A 21,563-nucleotide genomic window follows, 5' to 3' on the forward strand; every position below is an offset into this window, starting at 1 on the left:
TTTATAATTGATTCCCCCAGGCTTCCCCCCTTTTGTTTATATTGTTTTCGTTATAAGAGATGTTTATAACAGAGCCCCTCTAGCAGATGAAGCCTGCAAGGTTAGCAACAAAATGCATAACGCGGCGGTCCCATAGACATTCTATAGGCGGCACACTGGAAAGGAGACAAGAGGCTGTTTTTTAATGGATGTCTATGCTTGAGGATATGCTTGAGTGTGCTGAATAAATATATTTTATGAGAAAACAGTTCATCACTAAATGAATTGACCGCCTGTCCGCTAATCTTCAACATGTTTTACACTAAACAATACTTTTGTTATGAACTATGTGTGGAGTTTACTACGATAAAAGTGTTGTTTTAAAAGAAAAGACAAGATAATTTTGCGACAGGCAGGTGTCAGTTTACGGCTCTCCCCAATCATTTGTATGGTATCCGCAAACGTTGACTTACTGTCGTAACACGCTAGTTTTTTTTATTTTTATTTTTTATTGCAGAATTTATAAACAAACATGCAACATATAATACACAACTTCAGTATAAAGATATATAGAAAACAGTCAGAGGGAACAGCTCTTAATAACATGGATACAAAATAAAAAATAAATAAATAAATAAAAAAAAATAAATAAAGATTTTTTTTTTTTTTTTTAAATAAAATGAAATAAATAAATAACCCAGTGATGAGACATTGTCGTACCAGGGGAGAATTTAGTCTAAATTCAGTTATTTACTATAGTCGGGAAGTGTTTTAGGATGTCGTAAAATGTTTATTCTTTTGGACCTTTTAGAGTTTTTAGAGATTTCAAATACAATTTAAATTCGTTTAAAAAAATAACAAATTTGGGGGATGATTTTATAATTCTACACTTGTGGATACAATTTTTTGCAAGGCACAGAGTTGTATTACAACAGAGTTCATTGTCTTTGCTTTGCAATATCAAACCAAATGTTATGTCGTCTCTGGAGAAAGAAGACGGGAATGAAGAGATCTTTTGCTGTATACAATTATGTATGTCACACCAAAATATTTGTACCAGGTTGCATGAAAAAAATACATGGTCCGTAGTTTCAACATCATTTTCACAAAATGTGCATGCATTACCATCAAAACCAAAGCGAAGTCTAAGTAATTCTTTAGAGGGGTAAATGTTGTTCATAACTTTGAAGTGTGTTGCTTTCATTTGGGGGGGGTATAGGAAGTGTTAAATATATTGTTCTTAGTTTAGTTATTGAATTTGTATCAAATTTATGCAGGATGCCATTTTTGTTGGGCTTTTCAGTGATACAACTTATAATAAAATGATTATTGAACTTTTTCAATAAGACCACCCAGTCAGTCTCCTAATACCAGCGCTGACTGATGTACTTTCCACTGATTTACAATTTCTCATGACAGACAGTAGCACAAATAGAGATGAAGTTATCAAATGTATTATGTGAATATTTATTTAAGAGCTTGAACTGATCATCAAGAATGACTACTTATCAAAACAGGTCATTTAAAATAATATTTTACTAGCGCTCATAGTTGCTGTGCGACTTCAAACGCCATGTATAATCTGTACAACTGTAAAATCTCGCGAGATTGACGAAAGAGGGATCCCTACTAGACACGACCCTAGTTGACCGTTACACTCTCTACTATGGTAAAAACGCGGAGGTTCTTATAAAGGTGTAGAAGGTCTCTGTTTATAGCAATACAAATTGTATAATATTGATGTTTATTGAATAAAAACTCTTATGAAATAAAAGAGTTTTTATTCAATAAACATCAATATTATACATGCCATCAAGACATGTTCGTGAACATTTAAACAATTTATGTGTGTAATTTTGTATTTCGTTTCCTGGTGAATCACAAGTTTGTATTACATAAAGACGAGTGTTGTTCGGTTATTTATTTATGTATTTTTTTATGGTTTAAAAAAATTAACTATATATATATATATATATATATATATATATATATATATATATATATATATATATATATATATATATATATATATATATAATTAACAGTTTCGACCAAGGAGTTTCGACATAGAAAAAAATATGCGATTTCCTGCAGGCATCGCGTTGGCGTACTGAGTTTACGGAAGACAGCAAGTGGTGGAAGTGTACGCAGTTTCATGGATAAGAGTGGGATAATTTGTCGATCTACGTAGATATCACGCTTGAATTTCGGGATTAATTGATAGAGAAAGGTCACAAAATGCCTTTATTTGGCCAAAACCCATTCGACCAAGATGTGGGTAAGTTTAACAGCGTTGTTTTGATCGAAATGATGTGTTGTTGACGGGGCCGATCTAGCGCACAGCACACATATTCACAAGATCTTCAGGGATATATTTCCTTCTCTGACTGATCCTTATCTTTAAGTAGCAGAAAGTGTCTTATTGCATATGATATAAATACTAAAGAGGTTGGACGGAATCATCATCAGAACTGTCAGATACAGGATGCTAACACCGTTGTGTTTGTTTTTTGTGTCCTAAACTCTCTCTGCGAACTTTTCGGATGAACACTGATCAAACCAGTTTGTCAATTTTCCATGCCATCAGTCAAGAAGCTTTGGGTGTTTGGGGATAATGGACAAAGTTTAGTTTAAGACTCAAAAAGTACAATTGTATTTCATTAAATAAAGTTCCTTTGTTCAAGAACTTTCCAAGATATAATATGGATCAGATTACGCAATGCAATTTAAGAGTTAGTCAGTGAAATGTCTGCCCAGTTGATCCTGTTGTGTCCTTAAAGGAGGGGACAAAATAACCTGTACTAGTGGATTTAATGTTTGTTGTGTCTGTTTATATTCCCAGCAGAGACTTTGACTCTTGTCTTCTAGTCTTGCCCTTTGATATGACACCTTGTTTAGGGGTCTCATTTGAAAACTCATTTGCATTTTCAGAGAAAGCAACCAATGAAACCAACACGACAGAGGACTGGGGTCTTATTATGGAAATCTGTGACCAGGTCGGGACAACCCCAAATGGGTGAGCTGAAATTCGACATATCTCTGTTATGTTTGTTGGAGCGTTCTTTCTACTTTCAGTTCAAATATAATTTACATTTGAGTAGTACATTATTGTTAACATGCTTTCAGTGTGTTTATTTTAGGAACATTCTGTAAATGGTGCTTGCATGCATTATATTGTTACATTTTGCCTTATACATTCAAGAATTTTTGCCATAGCTGGTTTTATTTTTAATATCAAATAATAATATCCTGTTTTTTTAATCACTAGTTTCTTCAGTGGAAATTGTGCTTGCCAATATAAGTATCATGATTTCCCTCTGTGTTACTTCATGCTTTTCTCTCACAGGGCAAAGGATTGTCTCAGGTCAATCATGAAGCGAGTCAACCACAAAGTCCCTCATGTTGCCATGCAAGCGTTAACGGTGAGCTATTCGATGCCCTAGTTCAGTAAAAATAAAGATGCACCGATAAGGCTATTGATTTCAGATTGCATTCTGAAAGATGTCAGCGATATCACAATGATTTCAACATTTTATGTATACATATTTTTTGTAGATAAAGTTATATTTGGTCATTTCTCTGGCACCATACATTAAAAATAATGATTGCTTCCAAATCATTTTCCCAAAACCTTCCTTCATTTTTTAATTGGTTGGACAAACAGGTGGACCCACCCCCAAACTCACTCTATTATTTGTTAAACCAATTGCTATTTCAGTCCACTTAAACAAACATAACTCTACAATGTTTATACTCCTGTGTAAGTCAAAATACAAGTGGATTGCAAGAACTTTCCAAGTTGGCATTGGCGAAAGTATATCAAAGTCAAAAGAATTATATATTTCACCTTTAAACACAACTAACATTATCTTTTCTGATGAAGGTTTAATTATTTGTTGCTGATAGTTCTGAACGGCGCATCATATTCAAAGATTTCCACCTCTGGTCCACAATGATAATGGAACAGGGTGGTTAAGCTTGTGCTTTTAGTTTTATTAAGTTTTTGGATTTTCATAAAAAAAAAAGTACAGTCATTGAAATGTTCTAAAAAACAAAAAAAAAGACTGTGGAATCCCTGTTCCTAAAGAACAGGATTTCCACAGTCACAGAAACTTGGTAATATTAAGGAAATTTTCTGTTTTCCAGGCCTAGAAAAGTCATAGAAATGAATAAAATAATGGAAATTACTATAGCAATTATACAGTACATATTTTTAGTTATGCTCTGCTCTAAAATATTTCATAAGCTAGATATTGGTCTTGTATTGAGTAAAACTTGCCATGTTGATGTTCAGTTTGTTAGTAGGCTGTCACGATTATGAAATTTGGTTGACGATTAATTGTCAAACAAATAAATGCGATAATTAAATATTTAAATTATTTTTAAATTATATTTAAATATTTAATAATGAAATATTTCTAAATACTTAAAATATGTCTCTTTTTGGTCAACTTTATTTTTGGTCAATTTTGCATTTACAGTGTTGTTTTTTTGAACTCGTACAGTATTTTATATTATAATTTCTTTTTAAATAAAATATAATTTATATTTATATGTTATTATATTATGCAATAGTATAATATTTCTGTGCTAATTTCTTAATTTTCACGTTATTTTAATGCTCCGATTAAACCCATGAGCTCTTATTTGTCATGAAGCAAAACCTTTGAGAATTCGTTTCATCATTTCATCACTCCACAGAAATAGAGTAAGCGTGCATCTCCTCCTGTGTCACTTGGTGTCATTAACACTGCGTATATGAACCAGGAAGCCCTTGAAAGTGAAACCGGAGCGCTTTGTATTCAGTATCACAGTTTATGCTTGCTTGTTTATGTTTTCACGGGAGTTTGGCGCGAGCCTCTTCTGACAGCGCGTGCATCATCGCACTTGAGAAGCAATTCACGCACTTCTCCGGCCAGGGGCTGGTTGACATCCGCGGTGCGGTTCAGTGACGCTCGGACTCAGAGTTCAACTGAATGACACACAAACGAGCCGTTCATGGAATTTATACAGTATATTCACTTCACATTTACCTTTTTGGGCATTCAAATGTGATTGGAAATAGTATGCCCAATCATTGAGGTTCTCTCAGATAACCGCGGTTAGATCAAATAACCGCGATCAGACGGTTATTTAATAATCGTAAAGGCTTATTTGTTAGCGAATTATTCTTTTGAATCAGTTCTTTTTAACAAATCATCGAGCTGGTTCACAAATCAAACTGAATGATTCATTAGCAAATCAGTCTGAATCATAAGCGAATCAGTCAAATCAGAGTGATTTTTAAAAACCCTTATCCAGTTAACACAAATGCCTGGAAAGATCATTGAAAAATCGTTGATCAAAAAGTGTTGCAGCCTTGATAGAAAAGATTTGCTTAATGACTGCTGAAATATTTCTATAATATTCCCATTAGTTACTAGGTGCCTGCGTCTCAAACAGTGGGAAAATCTTTCATCTTGAAATCTGTTCGCGAGAGTTTGCCAGTGAAGTTCAGGGTGTGTTGAACAAGGTAAGAAACATTAACCCTCAATAAGTATTGAGTCAAATCCTTTTTCCAGAGTGCAAAGAACAAGCCTGTCTGTTGCCCTTTTTCCTCAGGCTCACCCAAAGGTTAGCGAGAAACTGAAGGCCTTGATGGTGGATTGGGCCGAAAACTTCCAGAAAGATCCACAACTGAGCCTTATCAGTGCCACCATCAAATCCCTCAAAGATGAGGGAATTACCTTTCCTGCTCCAAACACCCAGGTATTGTAACAACATACTGTATAACGTTGGGATTTCACTGCAGGAGAATGTGCTGTTCTGTTAGCTGTCCAAAAACACTGATGCAGTTGAACAAATAGCAGACTGTGGTTTTTGGCCTAGATAAATGACCCTGTCACTTGGTTGAATTTTTACAAGTCACATTTGTATAGTTCATCAGTTATTCAGCTCATATTTTTGTAATGTCACAGAAATGATGACAGATGTGTTGGTGCCTGTTTGATGCCTTGCTTGTCTTCCATGTAGGTCATTGCAATCTAGGGCTGTTTCTAATATAATACCTTAATATACTACCTTAAGTACAGGTTTATAATCATGTACATATTGCATGTTTTTACATATATATTTTTGCCTAGTATACACCATCATTAATAGTATATTTTGTATTGCATAGTGCAGCTGATAAGATCTGACCACGTTTATAGTTTATCACTGTTGGCCACTGTTTATCACATGAAATCTACTTATTTATTTAGAGGCCTATAAAGCAGTCAAGTGTGTCTGGAAGGCTGAAGCATGTGGTCAAATTTGAGACAAGAGAACCAAGAGTCTAGAAATGAATTTCCTGTCACATATTTGCTGTATCGCCCTCATGGCCCCATAAGAAGTCGATTCTTCTTTGTTCTCCTCCTCCTCTCCCTGAATTGTGGTGTAAGACTAGGGCTGGGTATTGATACAGATTTCCCCATTTAATTCGATTACAAAAGTTCTCGGTTCCTTTTTCGATTAGATTCAATATCGATTCATATGGGTATATTTCAGTTATATGTCCCTTTTGCTTTCATATAAAAGAAATGATCTCCCAGCTAATGTTGCTAATTATATAGGGGACCTTTTAATTTGGTACATTAGGAAAATATTATTAACTAATTATATTTTATTGCTTTTTCATCATTTTGGTCACATTTTGGCTTTTTAAAAAATGAATAAATAAATGTATAATTTTTGTTACATATTTATTGTTAAATTGCATAATTTGTACTATTTACAAGTAGGGCTGGGTATTGATACAGGTTTCCCGATTCAATTCGATTCCGATTCACAAGCTCTCGATTCAATTCTGATTTCAATTCGATTCAAATCAGTATCGATTGATATGGGTTTATTTCAGTTATATGTCCCTTTTGCTTACATATAAAAGCTAATGTTGTTAATTATACAGAGGACCTTTTAACTAGGTACATTAGGAAAATATACATTTTGCTAATTATATTTTATTGCTTTTTCATCATTTTGGTCACATTTTGGCTTTTTTAAAAATGAACAAATAAATGTATTCGATCAATAAATAAGATATTATATTTCATATATTATTTTTGTTACATATTTATTGTTAAATTGCATAATTTGTACTGTTTACAAGTATTTACATTGATTTGTTGAACACGTGCTAAAACCGGTACTGTCTCTTTAACAAAAAAACAAAAAAACAGCATTTCTGTAAACAGCGCCTTTATATGAGCGTATGGTAACTAAAGAGGAGTCGAATGGCTTTACCTCATCTGTGCGATGCATGATTAGATTTAAATGTTTTTTTGTAGTTTTTGATCAACAACTGGCTGTAAAGAACAGAAAGGGTATTAAAAGAAACCGTATTCAATGACAAATGGGTTGCATGCATCTCGTCATGGACACACATTACACGGAACAATTTTTACTCTTAACACGCTGTGAAAGGATCTCACTGTTGAACACTTCACGAATAAACTACACAATTACTGGTGAGTGAAATGTAAACATTTACCAGCCAGTTGCCAAATATATTCACATCAGTCACAAAGCGCAAAAGTTGGTTGCAAATGCGAGTGATTTCCTCTCATTATAGTAGAGGGTTTTGCATTAAGTGAAAGATCGTTCTTAGGATTTAAGAATCGATATTGAGATCGTTCAAATGAAGATCGCGATTAATCGGAAAATGTGTAAGACCATTATAATCAACTACAGGACAAGTGAATTTTGACTTGTGGCTGTTAACGAGTCCTGCCTTAAACCAAGTGTGTAAATTAGGTCAGAAAACTTTGCTCCGTCACTCTAAAGTTGTCATAAATAGACTGTCATGTCAAAAACCACCTTATGTAAATGTTTCAGCGAAAGTGAGTCAGTGGTTCACCTTATCTAATCTTGTGAATGTTTTTACTGCAGTTTCTCCTTTGACATTGCCATTCATACTCCTACAGATGGCATTTTAGTCCTGTTTTTACATAGCTTTTGCTGTGCAATAAAAAGAGAAATATGGGTTTTTTAAGGTGGCAAATAAAAAAATTGCATTGAATATTTGGAGCCCAGGGCTGATCTTGTGTTCTCATTGATCTGTTTTGCTTGTAGAGCTCCAGCACAAAGCCCAACAGCACTCCTGCCGCTAGCAGACCAGCTGATGATGATGATCTGGCCAAAGGTAAGGAAGGATATCCACATTAAATTGCTTTTGTAGTTTTGAATTCCATATGTTTTGGCTTCCGCACTACCTCTCCCTTTCAGTAATTTGTCACTCTCTGCAGACTTAGGGATGCACCGATACCAATTTTTCTGAACCAATCCGATTCCGATACCTGAACTCTCGATACAGGATATCAGTCCACTTTTCAGTCACACAGTAAATTTTTGGAACCCAGTCAACTTAAATATTATTGTAAATTGTAAATGATAATAATAATAATAATTATTATTTTAATTAATTATTAAATAATCAATTAAAATAAATAATAATTATTATTTATTATACAGTAATAATACATTTCAGTTGTGATTTCTGAACTTTAAAACCCTTGGGCTTTTATTTTGGCAGAGCACTACAGAAAGATTTTTAAGTGTTTGTTTGTAGGATAGTTCACAGTAGTTTAATTCGCTGCTCTTTAAACATCTGATGACATGCTCAGCCGGTACCGTTATCAATGCATGTTATAAGCCAGGGGTGTAGAGTAATTGAGTAAAATACTTAAGTATTATTTTTTGGGATTTGTACTTTACTTGAGTGCAGTTTCAACAGAATACTTATACTTTTACTTAATTACATTTCCAACGAAAAAATAGCACTTTTTACTCTTTGCAAAAAACTTGAAAAGTACTCATTACATTTTTGCTAAACATTTTCTTTCATCATACTGAACTGAAGCCACCTTTTCACTGCAACTGAAAAATGACAGATGATAGACTAGAGGTCAGTCAATTCAAATTCAAAAATTATCATTCATGTTGCATATATATATATATATATATATATATATATATATATATATATATATATATATATATCAAAACAAAAGGCTTTTGAAATTAAATGTGCACGTCATTTATTTCTACACATGCCTTCATTTTTAAATCATATCTATGAATTTCTACTCCCTATTTGCTGAATTATTATTGTTGCTTTGTTGTTAGGCAACTATTTATTATAATAATAACTATAAAACCAGCAATGACAATGATAATAATACGAATTTTACTGAATTCATCCATCTGCTCAACAGAAAGGTTTTGTAGCAAACTTCCAAAAACAATTCACAAAATCAACAACATTAGCCTACCAACTTTCTTCAAAGCTTATTTAGATGGGGGTTTATTTTAATTTTTAAAAATTTTTTTTTAATCTTTCTCTATGTCTCAAGAGGCTGGGTGCTCTGACATTGCAATTCGTGAGTACCTTCTCCCATGCAACGAACATTGCGTGACTGTGGCAGTGTTTTTGCAAAATAAAATTACATGGTTCATTACACGTCTCAGGGCAGTTCCGAAGTGAAATGCCCATTGTGTGGCTCTAAAAGCGAGTGAAATGTTCTCCCAAACAAATGAGGTTTTTAAGGTTAATGTTATATCGAGATTTAAATCAACAAAACCTACCTCCCTACTCTAAACTGTAAACCTATGCCTAACCGATAGTGTCATAAAAAGCAAATCTGAAATGAAAAACACAATTTCTGAAGCAATCATGTCAATATTGTGGTGCTTCTATGACACTTTTGGCTCACGTGTCGACTCGCATGCTCTTCAGGACTCGTACCTCGGTCCTTTACATCACAACTTCAGTGCTCTATCAGTTGAGCTACTGCACAATTTAAACACTTAAACAAGCTTTTAAATGTAGTTGGTTATTTAATGCAAATGTTAAAATGAGTCATGTCCTATAGTAAAAATGCTTATATGTCAAAAGACAGCATTGTGTGAGGAACAGAGCGAAAAGTAAGTGTTTATGAACTGACAAGTTTTACTTGTGATTTGAGTGAAAGGGGATAAAAGTCATTGTTGTTTTAGCACCTCTGGTGTTCATTCCACCAGGAAATTGTTGTGTTTTGTACAACAGGCCACATAAAAATCATTTAGCAAAAATGTAGTTAATGTAACATGATTTAATGACCAGGTTGCGAATACCACTGGGGGTATTAAACTACCATATGACCGTCATCAGAGACAGTAAAAAGGCAATTTAACAAACCAATTGAATTTAACAACAATCCTCTCTCACACAATCTCTTCTCTTGATTTCATTTTAGCTAAGATAAGTTACTTTTTTAATGCTTAAGTACAATTTAATGTGAATACTTTTTTACTTGCACTCAAGTATGTTTTTGACTAGATACTTGGACTTTTAATGGAGTAAAATCTTCACTCAGTATCCATACTTTCACTTAAGTATAATTTCTGAGTACTTTTTACACCCCTGTTATAAGCCAACAAACTATTGAGCATCTACGTCTGAGATTTAGTTTGTGTGGAGTGCTCTCATTTTGCATGCCACACTGAGAGCTAAAAAATAGCAGCATGCAAGAAGTCTTCAAGAGTCTATGAATACAATCCATGAGACATATGGTGCTTTTATGTTTTTTTTTTTTAATGTCATTATTTGAGCTTGACTGTAACAACTATAACTAACATGTGGTATCGGATTTGGATCAGGCTCGTCGGACCAATACCCGATCCCATTAAAAATGTCAGTATCAGAGCCGATTCCGATCCATGTATCGGACCAGTGCATCCCAACAAATCCTCATGCTTTCTAAAAATACACTTTCTCCTGACTGCAGCAAGATCTTAGAGTAAAGCCAAGTGTGCCGTTCCCAAAATCAGTTAACACGTTTTTGTTACTATGAAAAAATAGTTATTTTATGGTCACAAATTGTTTGAGTTGGTTCAAAATTGTAATATTAAAGTAAAAAATAAAATAATTGAAGTCCAGACTTGTTGATGAATCATGATTCCTACAGTTGAAGTCAGAAGTTTACATACACCTTAGCCAAATACATTTAAATTCAGGTTTTCACAATTCGTGACATTTAATCATAGAAAACATTCCCTGTCTTAGGTCAGTTAGGATCACTACTTTATTTTAAGAATGTGAAATGTCAGAATAATAGTAGAAAGAATGATTTATTTCAGTTATTATTTCTTTCATCACATACCCAGTGGGTCAGAAGTTTACATACACTTTGTTAGTATTTGGTAGCATTGCCTTTAAATTGTTTAACTTGGGTCATACGTTTTGGGTAGCCTTCCACAAGCTTCTCTCAATAAGTTGCTGGAATTCTGGCCCATTCCTCCAGACAAAACCGGTGTAACTGAGTCAGGATTGTAAGCCTCCTTGCTTGCACATGCTTTTTCAGTTCTGCCCAAACATTTTCTATCGGATTGAGGTCAGGGCTGTCTGGTGGCCACTCCAGTACCTTGACTTTGTTGTCCTTAAGCCATTTTGCCACAACTTTGGAGGTATGCTTGGAGTCATTGTCCATTTGAAAGACCCATTTGCGACCAAGCTTTAACTTCCTGGCTGATGTCTTGAATGTTGCTTCAATATATCCACATAATTTTCCTTCCTCATAATACCATCTATTTTGTGAAGAGCACCAGTCCTGCAGCAAATCACCCCACAACATGATGCTGCCACCCACATGCTTCACGGTTGGGATGGTGTTCTTCAGCTTGCAAGCCTCACCCTTTTCCCTCCAAACATAACGATGGTCATTATGGCCAAACAGTTCAATTTTTGTTTCATTAGACCAGAATACATTTCTCCAAAAAATAAGATCTTTGTCCCCATGTGCACTTGCAAACGGTAGTCTGGCTTTTTTATAGTGGTTTTGCAGTGGCTTCTTCCTTGCTGAGCAGCCTTTCATGTTATGTCGATATAGGACTCATTTTACTGTGGATATAGATACTTGTCTACCTGTTTCCTCCAACATCTTCACAAGGTCCTTTGCTGTTGTTGTGGGATTGATTTGCACTTTTCGCACCAAACTATGTTCATCTCTAAGAGGCAGAATGTGTCTCCTTCCTGAGTGGTATGATGGCTGCGTGGTCCCATGGTGTTTATACTTGCATACTATTGTTTGTACAGATGAACGTGGTACCTTCCGGCATTTGGAAATTGCTCCCAAGGATGAACCAGACTTGTAGAGTTCCAAAAAAAAAAAAATGTTCTGAGGTCTTGGCTGATTTATTTAGATTTTCCCATGATGTTAAGCAAATAGGCACTAAGTTTGAAGGTAGGCCTTAAAATACATTTACAGGTACACCTCCAATTGACTCCAATTAGCCTATCAGAAGCTAATTGCCTAAAGGCTTGACATAATTTTATGGAATTTTCCAAGCTGCATAAAGGCACAGTTAACTTAGTGTATGTAAACTTCTGACTCACTGGAATTGTCATATAGTCAATTAAAAGTGAAACAATCTGTCTGTAAACAATTGTTGGAAAATTTACTTGTGTCATGCACAAAGTAGATGTTCTAAACGACTTGCCAAAACTATAGTTTGCTAATATGAAATCTGTGGAGTGGTTTAATGGCTTCAACCTAAGTTTATGTAAACTTTTGACTTCAACTGTTTATTTTTTATTTGTATTTTCTTTACATACATTCACACAAAAGTAGTACACGTCCAAATACGTGTGGATGCACGGTAAGTGAATAAGACCCAGTGATATTTCTGTCTTGCTCTGTGCAGCCATTGAGCTGTCCTTACAGGAGCAGAAGCAGCAGGTGGAGATACGACCCCTCACCATGATCGCTGATCCACCCTACAACACCAATGAAGTGAAAGAGTCCCGCAAGGTACGCGCCCTCTACGATTTTGAGGCGGCTGAAGATAATGAGCTCACCTTTAAGGCTGGAGAGCTTGTGCTGCTCCTGGATGACAGGTAAACTCCCCATTTAACATCATTATATTATAATTAGAATGTTTAGGGAAATGAATGGAAATGAATGAAATGTTTATTTTCAAAGGTGAAATTAGTTATAAGTAATAGTTTTTCTTTGGCCGATGCAATACCTAGAGAGTAGGTATGTGCATGAATAATTGATGTTCGGTTAACCACTCAACGCGCCACATTTGAATACCAATATCACTGTTCAGTATTCTACACATGCAATAGAGGTCTTCAACCCCACCCAAACTTGATGAATTCTGACAAACCGTATAGTTTGGGTCAGTTTTTCAAGTATAGGGTGACTTAGGGGCTGTTCAAACATGCATTTCTGTGCGTCTGCGCTGTTTTTCTATGTACTGTTAACACGCACTGGACGTGGATGGGCATCTTTTACTGTTTTCTCTTTCAGCATCTCGCACAGGATTGCCACATTTTTAGACACCAATTAAAATGAAAAAGAACTTAATTTTTTTATAAAGGTATCGTGAAGCACCTGTGTTGTTTCATTCTTTGTGCTGTGCTGCTTTCTGAAAAAGTTTGGGTTTCAGTGAGGACTTTATGTGACTGTTAAACATGATTCCAGGTTGTTTTTTTACCAAGGAAAGTTTCAGCGTTTTGTAAATGGTAAGACAAGTGTTTTTCCTTTTGCTCTAATGTGCATATTTACGTACAATAGTTAGACGAGTTCAATGCCATTTGATTTTAAACCTTTAAAAAAATCAAGGCACCCCAAAGAGGCTATTTGAACACAGCAGTGGGACTCCACACACATGACAGTAAATGCGTTCACCGCCTCACGGAAATGTCATGCAGTGACAATTTCATTATTATTGTTTAAGTTTAATGTGAGATTTAATCAATTGAAGATCAGTGTATTTTGCTATTTAGGCTCATATCTCACTGTGTAGTTTATTTGATGCTATTTTGTGTGTTTGAGGAAATTCCATTGCAATAAACATTCTTTATTCCCATGTCCCGACATAAAAACGATTAACCGTTCATGAAACCTTGTGGTTAACCCGAATGTTAAAAACAGTAATCGTGCACAAAAAAAAAAAAAAAAAGCTAAAACCAATATCTAGAATGCAGGGTGGCCGATGTAAAAAAACAAAAAATAAAAATGCATATACATAAAATATTTACTCTAAATATTTGAAAATCTAAATATGTCTGATACAGAAAATGTGTCCATTGTTGTCGTAGATTTAAAGGAATGTTCCAGGTTCAGTACAAGTTCAGCTTAATTGACAGCATTTGTGGCATAATGTTGATTACCACTCAAATAATTTTGACTCGTTCCTCCTTTAAAAAAAGCAAAAATTGAGGAGGTGATTTATAGAAGGCTGGGAAAATGGGATTTGTTTGACAGGAAGTGGGGTGGCTTTCTTGGAGGGTTCTCGGGGAGGGGCAGTGGAGAGGGATTTGTAGTTTAGATGTTTATGTGCATTCTTTTTTTTTTTTTTTTTTTTTTTAATGTTCTAATTGTTGGTGACCACTGTAGTGCATGTTTGTGTCGGGTAAGGGGGAATGTTCAGGGGGAGGGGCTTAATGTATATAATTTGATTCCGTATTTTATGTTGTGTTTGTTTTAGGAATGGAATCAATAAAAAAGCTAAAATTGAGATTATAGTGAGGCACTTACAATGGAAGTGAATGGGGCCAGTTTTTGGTGGGTTTAAAGGCAGAAATGTTAAGCTTATTATTTTATAAAAGCACTTGCATTAATTCTTCTGTTAAAACTTGTGTATTTTTTTAGCTGTTAAGTTGGTCGTTTTTACAGTCGTTTTAGGTTTTTAGGATTGGATATAACTTTACACAGAAAAGGTTAGTAAGCAATTTTATCACACTAAAATCATGTTAACACATATTGTTTACGGCTATACTTTTGAAACTGAGTATTTTAACATTTACAGATTGGCCCCATTCACTTCCATTGTAAGTGCCTCTCTGTAACCCAGATTTGTGTTTTTTTTTTTTTTTTTTTTTAAAGGAGGGACAAGTCTAAATTATTTTTTTGTGGTAATCAACATTATGCTACAAATGCCGTCGACTGAGCTTAATTTGTATTAAACGCGGAATATTCCTTAAAGAAATCACACTAGGTGAAATGACCACTTCTTTTAATTGGTCAGTCGAGTACATCAGTTGATGCTGATAATGTCAAATTATTTAACTGTTGTCTGATTAATCAGCTTGGTCAATGTACCAGGTCTGTTACTAATATATACTCAAAAATGTACAAAAAATATTTGAAACTGATCATTTATATAGCTCATTGACAAATCTGTAATTTTGGAACTGACAAAAAAGGGAAACCAACTCTTACATTTAATCGAACAACCAGTCATTGTTATCGGCCATATTAGCTGGTTAGTTGGCTTGGCCGTTATATCGATGTGTCACTGCTATATATAGTTGGGGATGTTTGAGACTAGTCGACTAAACAGTGTCAGTGCTGCTAGTCGATACTGGAATTACTAGCCTGTTAATATTTTTCCCCATTAAACTGTTCAACATTTTTACACATTTATGTTTTGCTTTATATTTTTACAAAGGATGCACTTAATTTGCTGTTATGTTAATGTTACATTTTAAATATATTTTATAAAACAATATTAAAAAAGAGGATATCTGGAGTAGATTTATACAAAGTTTCATTTCACCTCAGTCTGCCCGTGCTTCTTCCCTGTCTCATTCGCGGTGCACACAGGAAAATGTCCTCTCGCAAGACGAGCAAAGTAGCTATGGAAATCACTTCGGTGGTGGTGCGGGAAGCGGATTTCCAAAACGTTGGCTTGCAAGTCACTATGGATGTTTTCACATTTGAGTCTTCTTTAATCTGTGCATGCTTGCAAGTCATGTTCCCTTTTTTAAGTGCAGGATAATCGCCTCAGGTGCGTCAGGTCCCGTCTTTCACCGGACCATGTTGACATGTTAATTTTGCTCATCAAAAATGTACTGTATGCCCCAAGTATCCTAAGAAATGACTACTTTAGGCTAGGTATGCCAATTTTTTATTTATGTTTTACCCTGCTGATCAAGATGGCTATTTTCAACGATGTTCCAACTGCTTAACTGGTTAAACTGTCTTTTATTCTGTATGCACGTCATGTTAAGAAATTACATTTCTCACAGACCTATTTTTATTTTTATTTTTTATTTTTTTTTAACATCGTGTTGGTTGGTTGTTGGTTAACGGCCTTCACCGAACAGCTGTCATATTAGATAATAGGCTAATGCACGTCATGAAAAACGCACATTTTTTCTTGCAGATTTGGCTTACATGTTAATTATTTCCAGCAATGTCCTGACTGTTTTAATGTTAAGTAACTTCTATGTGGTGAATTCCGTTAAGAACAGGCTATTAGGGTTGCTCTGTTGGTCCTGCACTGTTCATACAATTGTTTTCAATAAATATGCCTGTATACTCTAACGTTTATTTTTTTGAATGTGTCTCATATTCTATATTTAATGTACAATGATCATAATGCAAGGTAAGCACGTCGCAGATCAATGCCACTTTTCAGTGGAACTTAGTGTTGTTGGAATAGATTAAGTATTTTAAATGGGTCGCATAAACACAATGTTTTTGACTGTTTTCTGAGGGTTTCTTAGACTATCCAAAATGTACGTTTATCAGTGAAATTATTCATTCCGCACATTCCTAATATATAGAAGTATTATATAAATAAACTCCCCTTGCTTTAAATATCGCTCATTGACTTTATTAAATCGCATGTTTACTATGAATAAGTGATGTTGCTGTTATCCAACAGTGATCCAAACTGGTGGAAAGGAGAGAACCATCGAGGAGTTGGGCTTTTCCCATCAAACTTTGTCACCACCAACCTAAATGCTGAACCGGAGCCTGGTAATACACTTTCTAGCATGGCCTCTTGTGCAGGAACAAAAAAAATGTCTACTGAAATTGCATATGCAGATCTCCTGAATTCTCTTTCTTGTAGAAATGTATGTGGAGAAGACAATAGTTCCTGAGGAGCCCAGCGTTGAAGTCAAAGCTGAACCTGAGCCCGTCTATATAGATGAGGTGAGTGTCTGAAAGTAGTGTGGCAAACAGGCTCATAGAAATCATAAAACGAAGGCTTTTTTCTTTGTATCTTATGTGGATTGTTGTCTTCAATCTCTACAGGAGAAGATGGACAGAGCTCTGTATCTGCTCCAGAACACAGACCCTGCAGATGCTTCACCTGATGGCCCAGAATTGGTCACATTAGAAGGTACTGGGAAGACCCTTCTTTAGCTCAGGGTGCCATGTCTTCTCAGAAGCATGCGATTGCATTTATTTGACATGCAATCAGAAGGTTGTAAGTGCAAGCCCTATAAGGAACAAGCCATCACTCTTGTGTCCTTTATCAAGAAACTTAATGAAAATTAAAAGATATCATTTACTGATACTCATGTTGTTCCAAACCTCCTGTGGAACACAATAGGAGATGTTGGTCAGTATTTTAGTCTCATTCACCATTCACTTTTCGTTTTGTTGTTTTTTTTGGTTGAGCTATCCATTAAACCCCAGGTTACTTAAAAGAAATTGTCTTTGAATAAGTGTAAAAATTATTATTTTTTTTTTCCAGATGCTTGTGAAAAGATGAACCCAATGATTGATGAGAAATTACAAGAGATTGACAGGTTTGTCGAAATCCTCACACTTCACACTTACACAAAATCAAACTCCCTGCATTCTCAGTCATTGTATTTTCTCCCACACTCCTGCAGGAAGCATTCAGAGTTATCAGAGCTGAATGTGAAGTTGTTGGAAGCTCTGGAACTGTATAACCAGTTAATGAATGAGGCTCCAATGTACGCGCCATACTCTAAAATGCAGTCTCTCCAAGGCACTTACCCAGCAGCCTCTCCACCTCTCAGTGTGCAGGTTGGCCATTTACGTTCAATAAAGAATGAAGTGAAAGTACCATAAAAATGTCATTAGAAAATCTGCTTCTGTGTGTTTTGCCTTGCAATGTTCTTGGCTGACTCATGCTCTGACAGGTGGGCCATCATGGCAGCACTTGAGCACAATGCTTTCCATAAATTATTTTGATGAGTTAATTTACAGTTTTTCTTACTGGCTCTCTCAGGGTTATCAACCACCCGGAGCCTACATGTCCTCTGGTCTTCCACAGGGCTATAGTCTAAGTGCGGACCAAGCTGGAACTCTCTCTTCCCTCCCTCCTACAGTCAATTCAGCAACCACCAGCCAGCAGCCTCCCTACATCAGGTAATCAAACACTCAAAGGTGTTAGTAACTCTCTAAGAAACTGTTACCAAACATCCCTTTTTGTTGATCGATATTTTTGTGAAAACTTGATCATTCTGATAGCGCTTTTGGAAAACTAGAACTCATGTATCTGGTAGAGCATGGCACTAACAAGGCTAAAGTCATGGGTTCAATTCCTAGAGAACACACATACTAAAAAAAATGGATACGTTGAATGCACTGTAAGTTGCTTTGAAAGTGTCTATTACTTTTGCATTAGAGCTTTTGTTGCAGATTCGTGTCGGTTTGATGTTAGAGTTTGGCTCGTTTTTTTAGTATGAAAGCTGTTATAGTATAATGCATTTCTCATACAATACCTGTCTGTCTCTGAATTAATGTTCTTCATGGAGCGGCTCACATTTCTCGCATCTCTTGCAATGCATCCAAGGTAAAAAATATGTATGCCGTTCTTTGCGTGGGATATTTTTGGGTAAATCTAAAGGGACAAATACTTGAATAACGCATGAAATTACCATCGTCTTCTCCTTCTGTGTTCATTATCTAGCTACAATGGTAAACCGCTGCTGCTAGTACTAATGATTTGGGTTGGGAACTGAGAACCGGTTCTTATTCAGAACTGGTTCCATTTTTTTTAAAATTGGAACCGATTGATTTTCATGACTTTCGGTTCCGTTTACGGTTCTTGAACACCCATTCTTTTGCTGATGTGGACGGAGCGTGTACTGAAATACTCTGCTCAACACTGCTGCTAAATCAGCATTACGAAACTTACGTGCAACTAGTGTAGTCTGATTCCCGAACGAATGACTCTTATGAGCCCATTCTTTGGAATCTATAGCACGAAACATACTGCGTGACCAGTGCAGTCCGATTCTTGTGCATCTAGACCTCAAAACAAACAGCGCTACCTCCCGAAGGAATGACTCTGATTAGCTGGATCTTTTTAGCAAATCAAAATCTTTGTAAACTGCAAATCATTCATTTCGTAATGTCAGACTCCAAATGAGCGAAGAATTGTTACTGTGTTTTGAGGCCTGTGCTTGAGTAATTACTGGATGGTTGTTGTCCTAAAAAGTCCTGTATAAACACACATTTTGCAAGAATCTGTTCTGTTGAAATATGAAATGATCATTTGGTAACATGCTGCTAAGGGCAGTAAATCCATTGAGAATTGTATTTTTATTTATTAATATTTCTTCCTCAAAAGTACTACAAGAATCGTAGTGGAACCTTTAAGGACTGGAATCGTTAAGTTTCTTAAGATTCCCATTCTTGCTCACTGTGGTACTCATACACAATATATAATACAGTAATATACACAATAAACATTATATAAGATCTTTCATTTCAATATTTGATAAACAATTAAAAATTTTCCCTGGTGAAACATTTTTGAAAGCATCCTCTAAAAAACTTTCTGAGTAAAAATGTTGCCTAGTGGCATTAAAAGTAGGACATTCCAGTAAAATGTGTTTTATAGACAGTGGTGTCTGACAAAAATCACATGTTGGTGGCACTTCCCCTTTCAATAAAAACATATGAGTAAGTCTGGAATGACCAATACGTGTAAACATCTTGTGTATACAGTCTGGTCATGTCTACACTCAAAAGGAAAACTTGTGAAAGATCTTTCATTGGTCCGGTTCAGACTTAAAAGTACAATGTAAAAAGAGACCTGCATGAGGAAGGGGTAGATTCAAAGTCTTGTTTGCACCAAACAATCGAACCAAATGTAAAATCGGACTTAAAGGTGCATTCAGTAATATTTCTATTTATGATCGCTGAAAACTAGTGGTGCAGATGCGTCATTTTAAACAATTTCAAAAAATACTATGAATAACTTTGTTTAAAAGTATGGCAGTTAGCAAAAAATCACTGAGTGCACCTTTTATGTAACTCTGGTTTGTTTTATCTGGCAGTGGCCATATGAATGCACAGTACATGAACCAAGCACCTGGAGGCCCCGCCCCTTATCCAGCACAGATGGGTGTGGCTATGGACATGTCTGCCTATCAAAACACAAATCCTGGTCTGCCTCCAACCTCATATCAAATGACAAACCCGGCCCAACCTGTCCCTCAGCAGCAACAAGCAACCTTCTACCAGCAACCCCTTCTGTAAGGCTGTGCGAAAGATCCAACTCTACAGCAGTGAATTTCTCTACCGATGCAAATTCCAAACAGTGAAATGAGATGGAGAGTGTTTTCCTCTCTCCTCTATATTGATGTCAAGGGGTATGCAGAGATTTTACATTTGCTGTCAATTGTCTTTGCAGGACAGAGATGTAATCCACTTGAAAGGAAGCAAGCACTTCATTTTCTCTCCCAAAATGAATTCCCCATTCCTATTATCCCCATGAAGTAGTTTTGAGGAATGTTTTTGGAATGCATCACACTAACCCATTACATAATTTTTGTCATCTCCTAATAATCACCAGCATATTCTTTATATTTCTGATTCTGAAATGCAATGGTAAATACAGATGGTAAAATGCAAAAAGAGAGAATTAATTTGTAATGGAACCAAGCATTACAGAGAGGAAATTATAATTCCATGGATCTCCAAATCTGCAATTAATTTATGTGCCAAGACTCCTGCAATCAGAATGGCAGAACTATGGGACCGATTTAGGGGGGCAGCATTAAACTGCAGTTTAAAGCCATTGCCATTGGCTAGAGACTTTCAAGTAATGTTCTTAAATTCCTTCGCAGGCTTTGCTTTTGATTTCTATGAACCGAAAGTCCTCACAGATGCAATTCATTTATGGTCTATCCATATGTTTCACTGTATAATGATATTTGTAATATGCAAGTACCGCTTGTGTTTGCATTGTGGGAGTTTGCAGTGGTTTGACTTAATGTAAGCTACAATATCATTTTCATCTGGTCTATGATTGATTTCCTCAGCTGGAAATGATGAATTTGTAGTTGTTTACTTATGTATATGGGGGAAAAAAAAGTACTTTTCTGACAATTCCTAATTGAAATTGATAATCCCTTTAAAATATAGACAAAATTTCACATTCTTGTTAAGGTGGAATTATGTAGTAAAGTATAGATGAGAATTGTCTTTGTTATTTTCTTAAACTGCTTGATAAAAGATGTAGTAAATTTAGATGTTAAATATCTGGCTTTGTCTGTATTGCACCTTAACTTTATAAACATTTATTTACCACCAGATGCCTTGTTCTTTCGAGAGACGGAATAAAAGTAGAAACCAATTCTAAAGACTTAATTTCTGAAGATGCTATATGTTTGTAAACCTATATGTTATAAGAGATTTAGAGGGAAATCTGTACTGTACTGACAAATTCCTTTTGTAAACACAGTGAACTCTTATAGTCTTCAGAAAATAAAAACTACCCATGTTTAAAGGTTGCTTTTCTGCATTGGAGACTTTCCCAACATATTCACAAAGAATAATCTCTTTGAAAGTGGCATGAGC

The 21,563-nt window shown here is 35.4% G+C and overlaps 1 protein-coding gene across 1 annotated transcript; it reads left to right on the forward strand.

Annotated features, from left to right (window-relative positions):
• Nucleotides 1-2,092: 2,092 nt before the first annotated feature.
• LOC127448500 (signal transducing adapter molecule 2-like) lies at nt 2,093-21,339 on the forward strand. The gene is made up of 15 exons (XM_051711097.1): nt 2,093-2,257; nt 2,911-2,995; nt 3,326-3,401; nt 5,396-5,491; nt 5,581-5,727; nt 8,071-8,140; nt 12,679-12,871; nt 16,657-16,751; nt 16,846-16,928; nt 17,031-17,118; nt 17,476-17,530; nt 17,618-17,774; nt 17,980-18,119; nt 20,039-20,236; nt 20,395-21,339. The coding sequence occupies exons 1-15, from the start codon at nt 2,218-2,220 to the stop codon at nt 20,405-20,407; spliced, it is 1,536 nt and encodes a 511-aa protein (XP_051567057.1). The 5' UTR covers nt 2,093-2,217; the 3' UTR covers nt 20,408-21,339.
• Nucleotides 21,340-21,563: the final 224 nt, after the last annotated feature.

Source organism: Myxocyprinus asiaticus, chromosome 11 (genome assembly GCF_019703515.2).
Source record: "Myxocyprinus asiaticus isolate MX2 ecotype Aquarium Trade chromosome 11, UBuf_Myxa_2, whole genome shotgun sequence".
Taxonomy (NCBI): domain Eukaryota; kingdom Metazoa; phylum Chordata; class Actinopteri; order Cypriniformes; family Catostomidae; genus Myxocyprinus; species Myxocyprinus asiaticus.

Coding starts and splice junctions, on each gene's coding strand:
- LOC127448500 (XM_051711097.1), top strand. CDS start 2,218: ATGCCTTTATTTGGCCAAAACCCATTCGACCAAGATGTGG. Junction 2,996..3,325: donor GTCGGGACAACCCCAAATGG/GTGAGCTGAAAT, acceptor TTTCTCTCACAG/GGCAAAGGATTGTCTCAGGT. Junction 17,775..17,979: donor CTCCACCTCTCAGTGTGCAG/GTTGGCCATTTA, acceptor TGGCTCTCTCAG/GGTTATCAACCACCCGGAGC.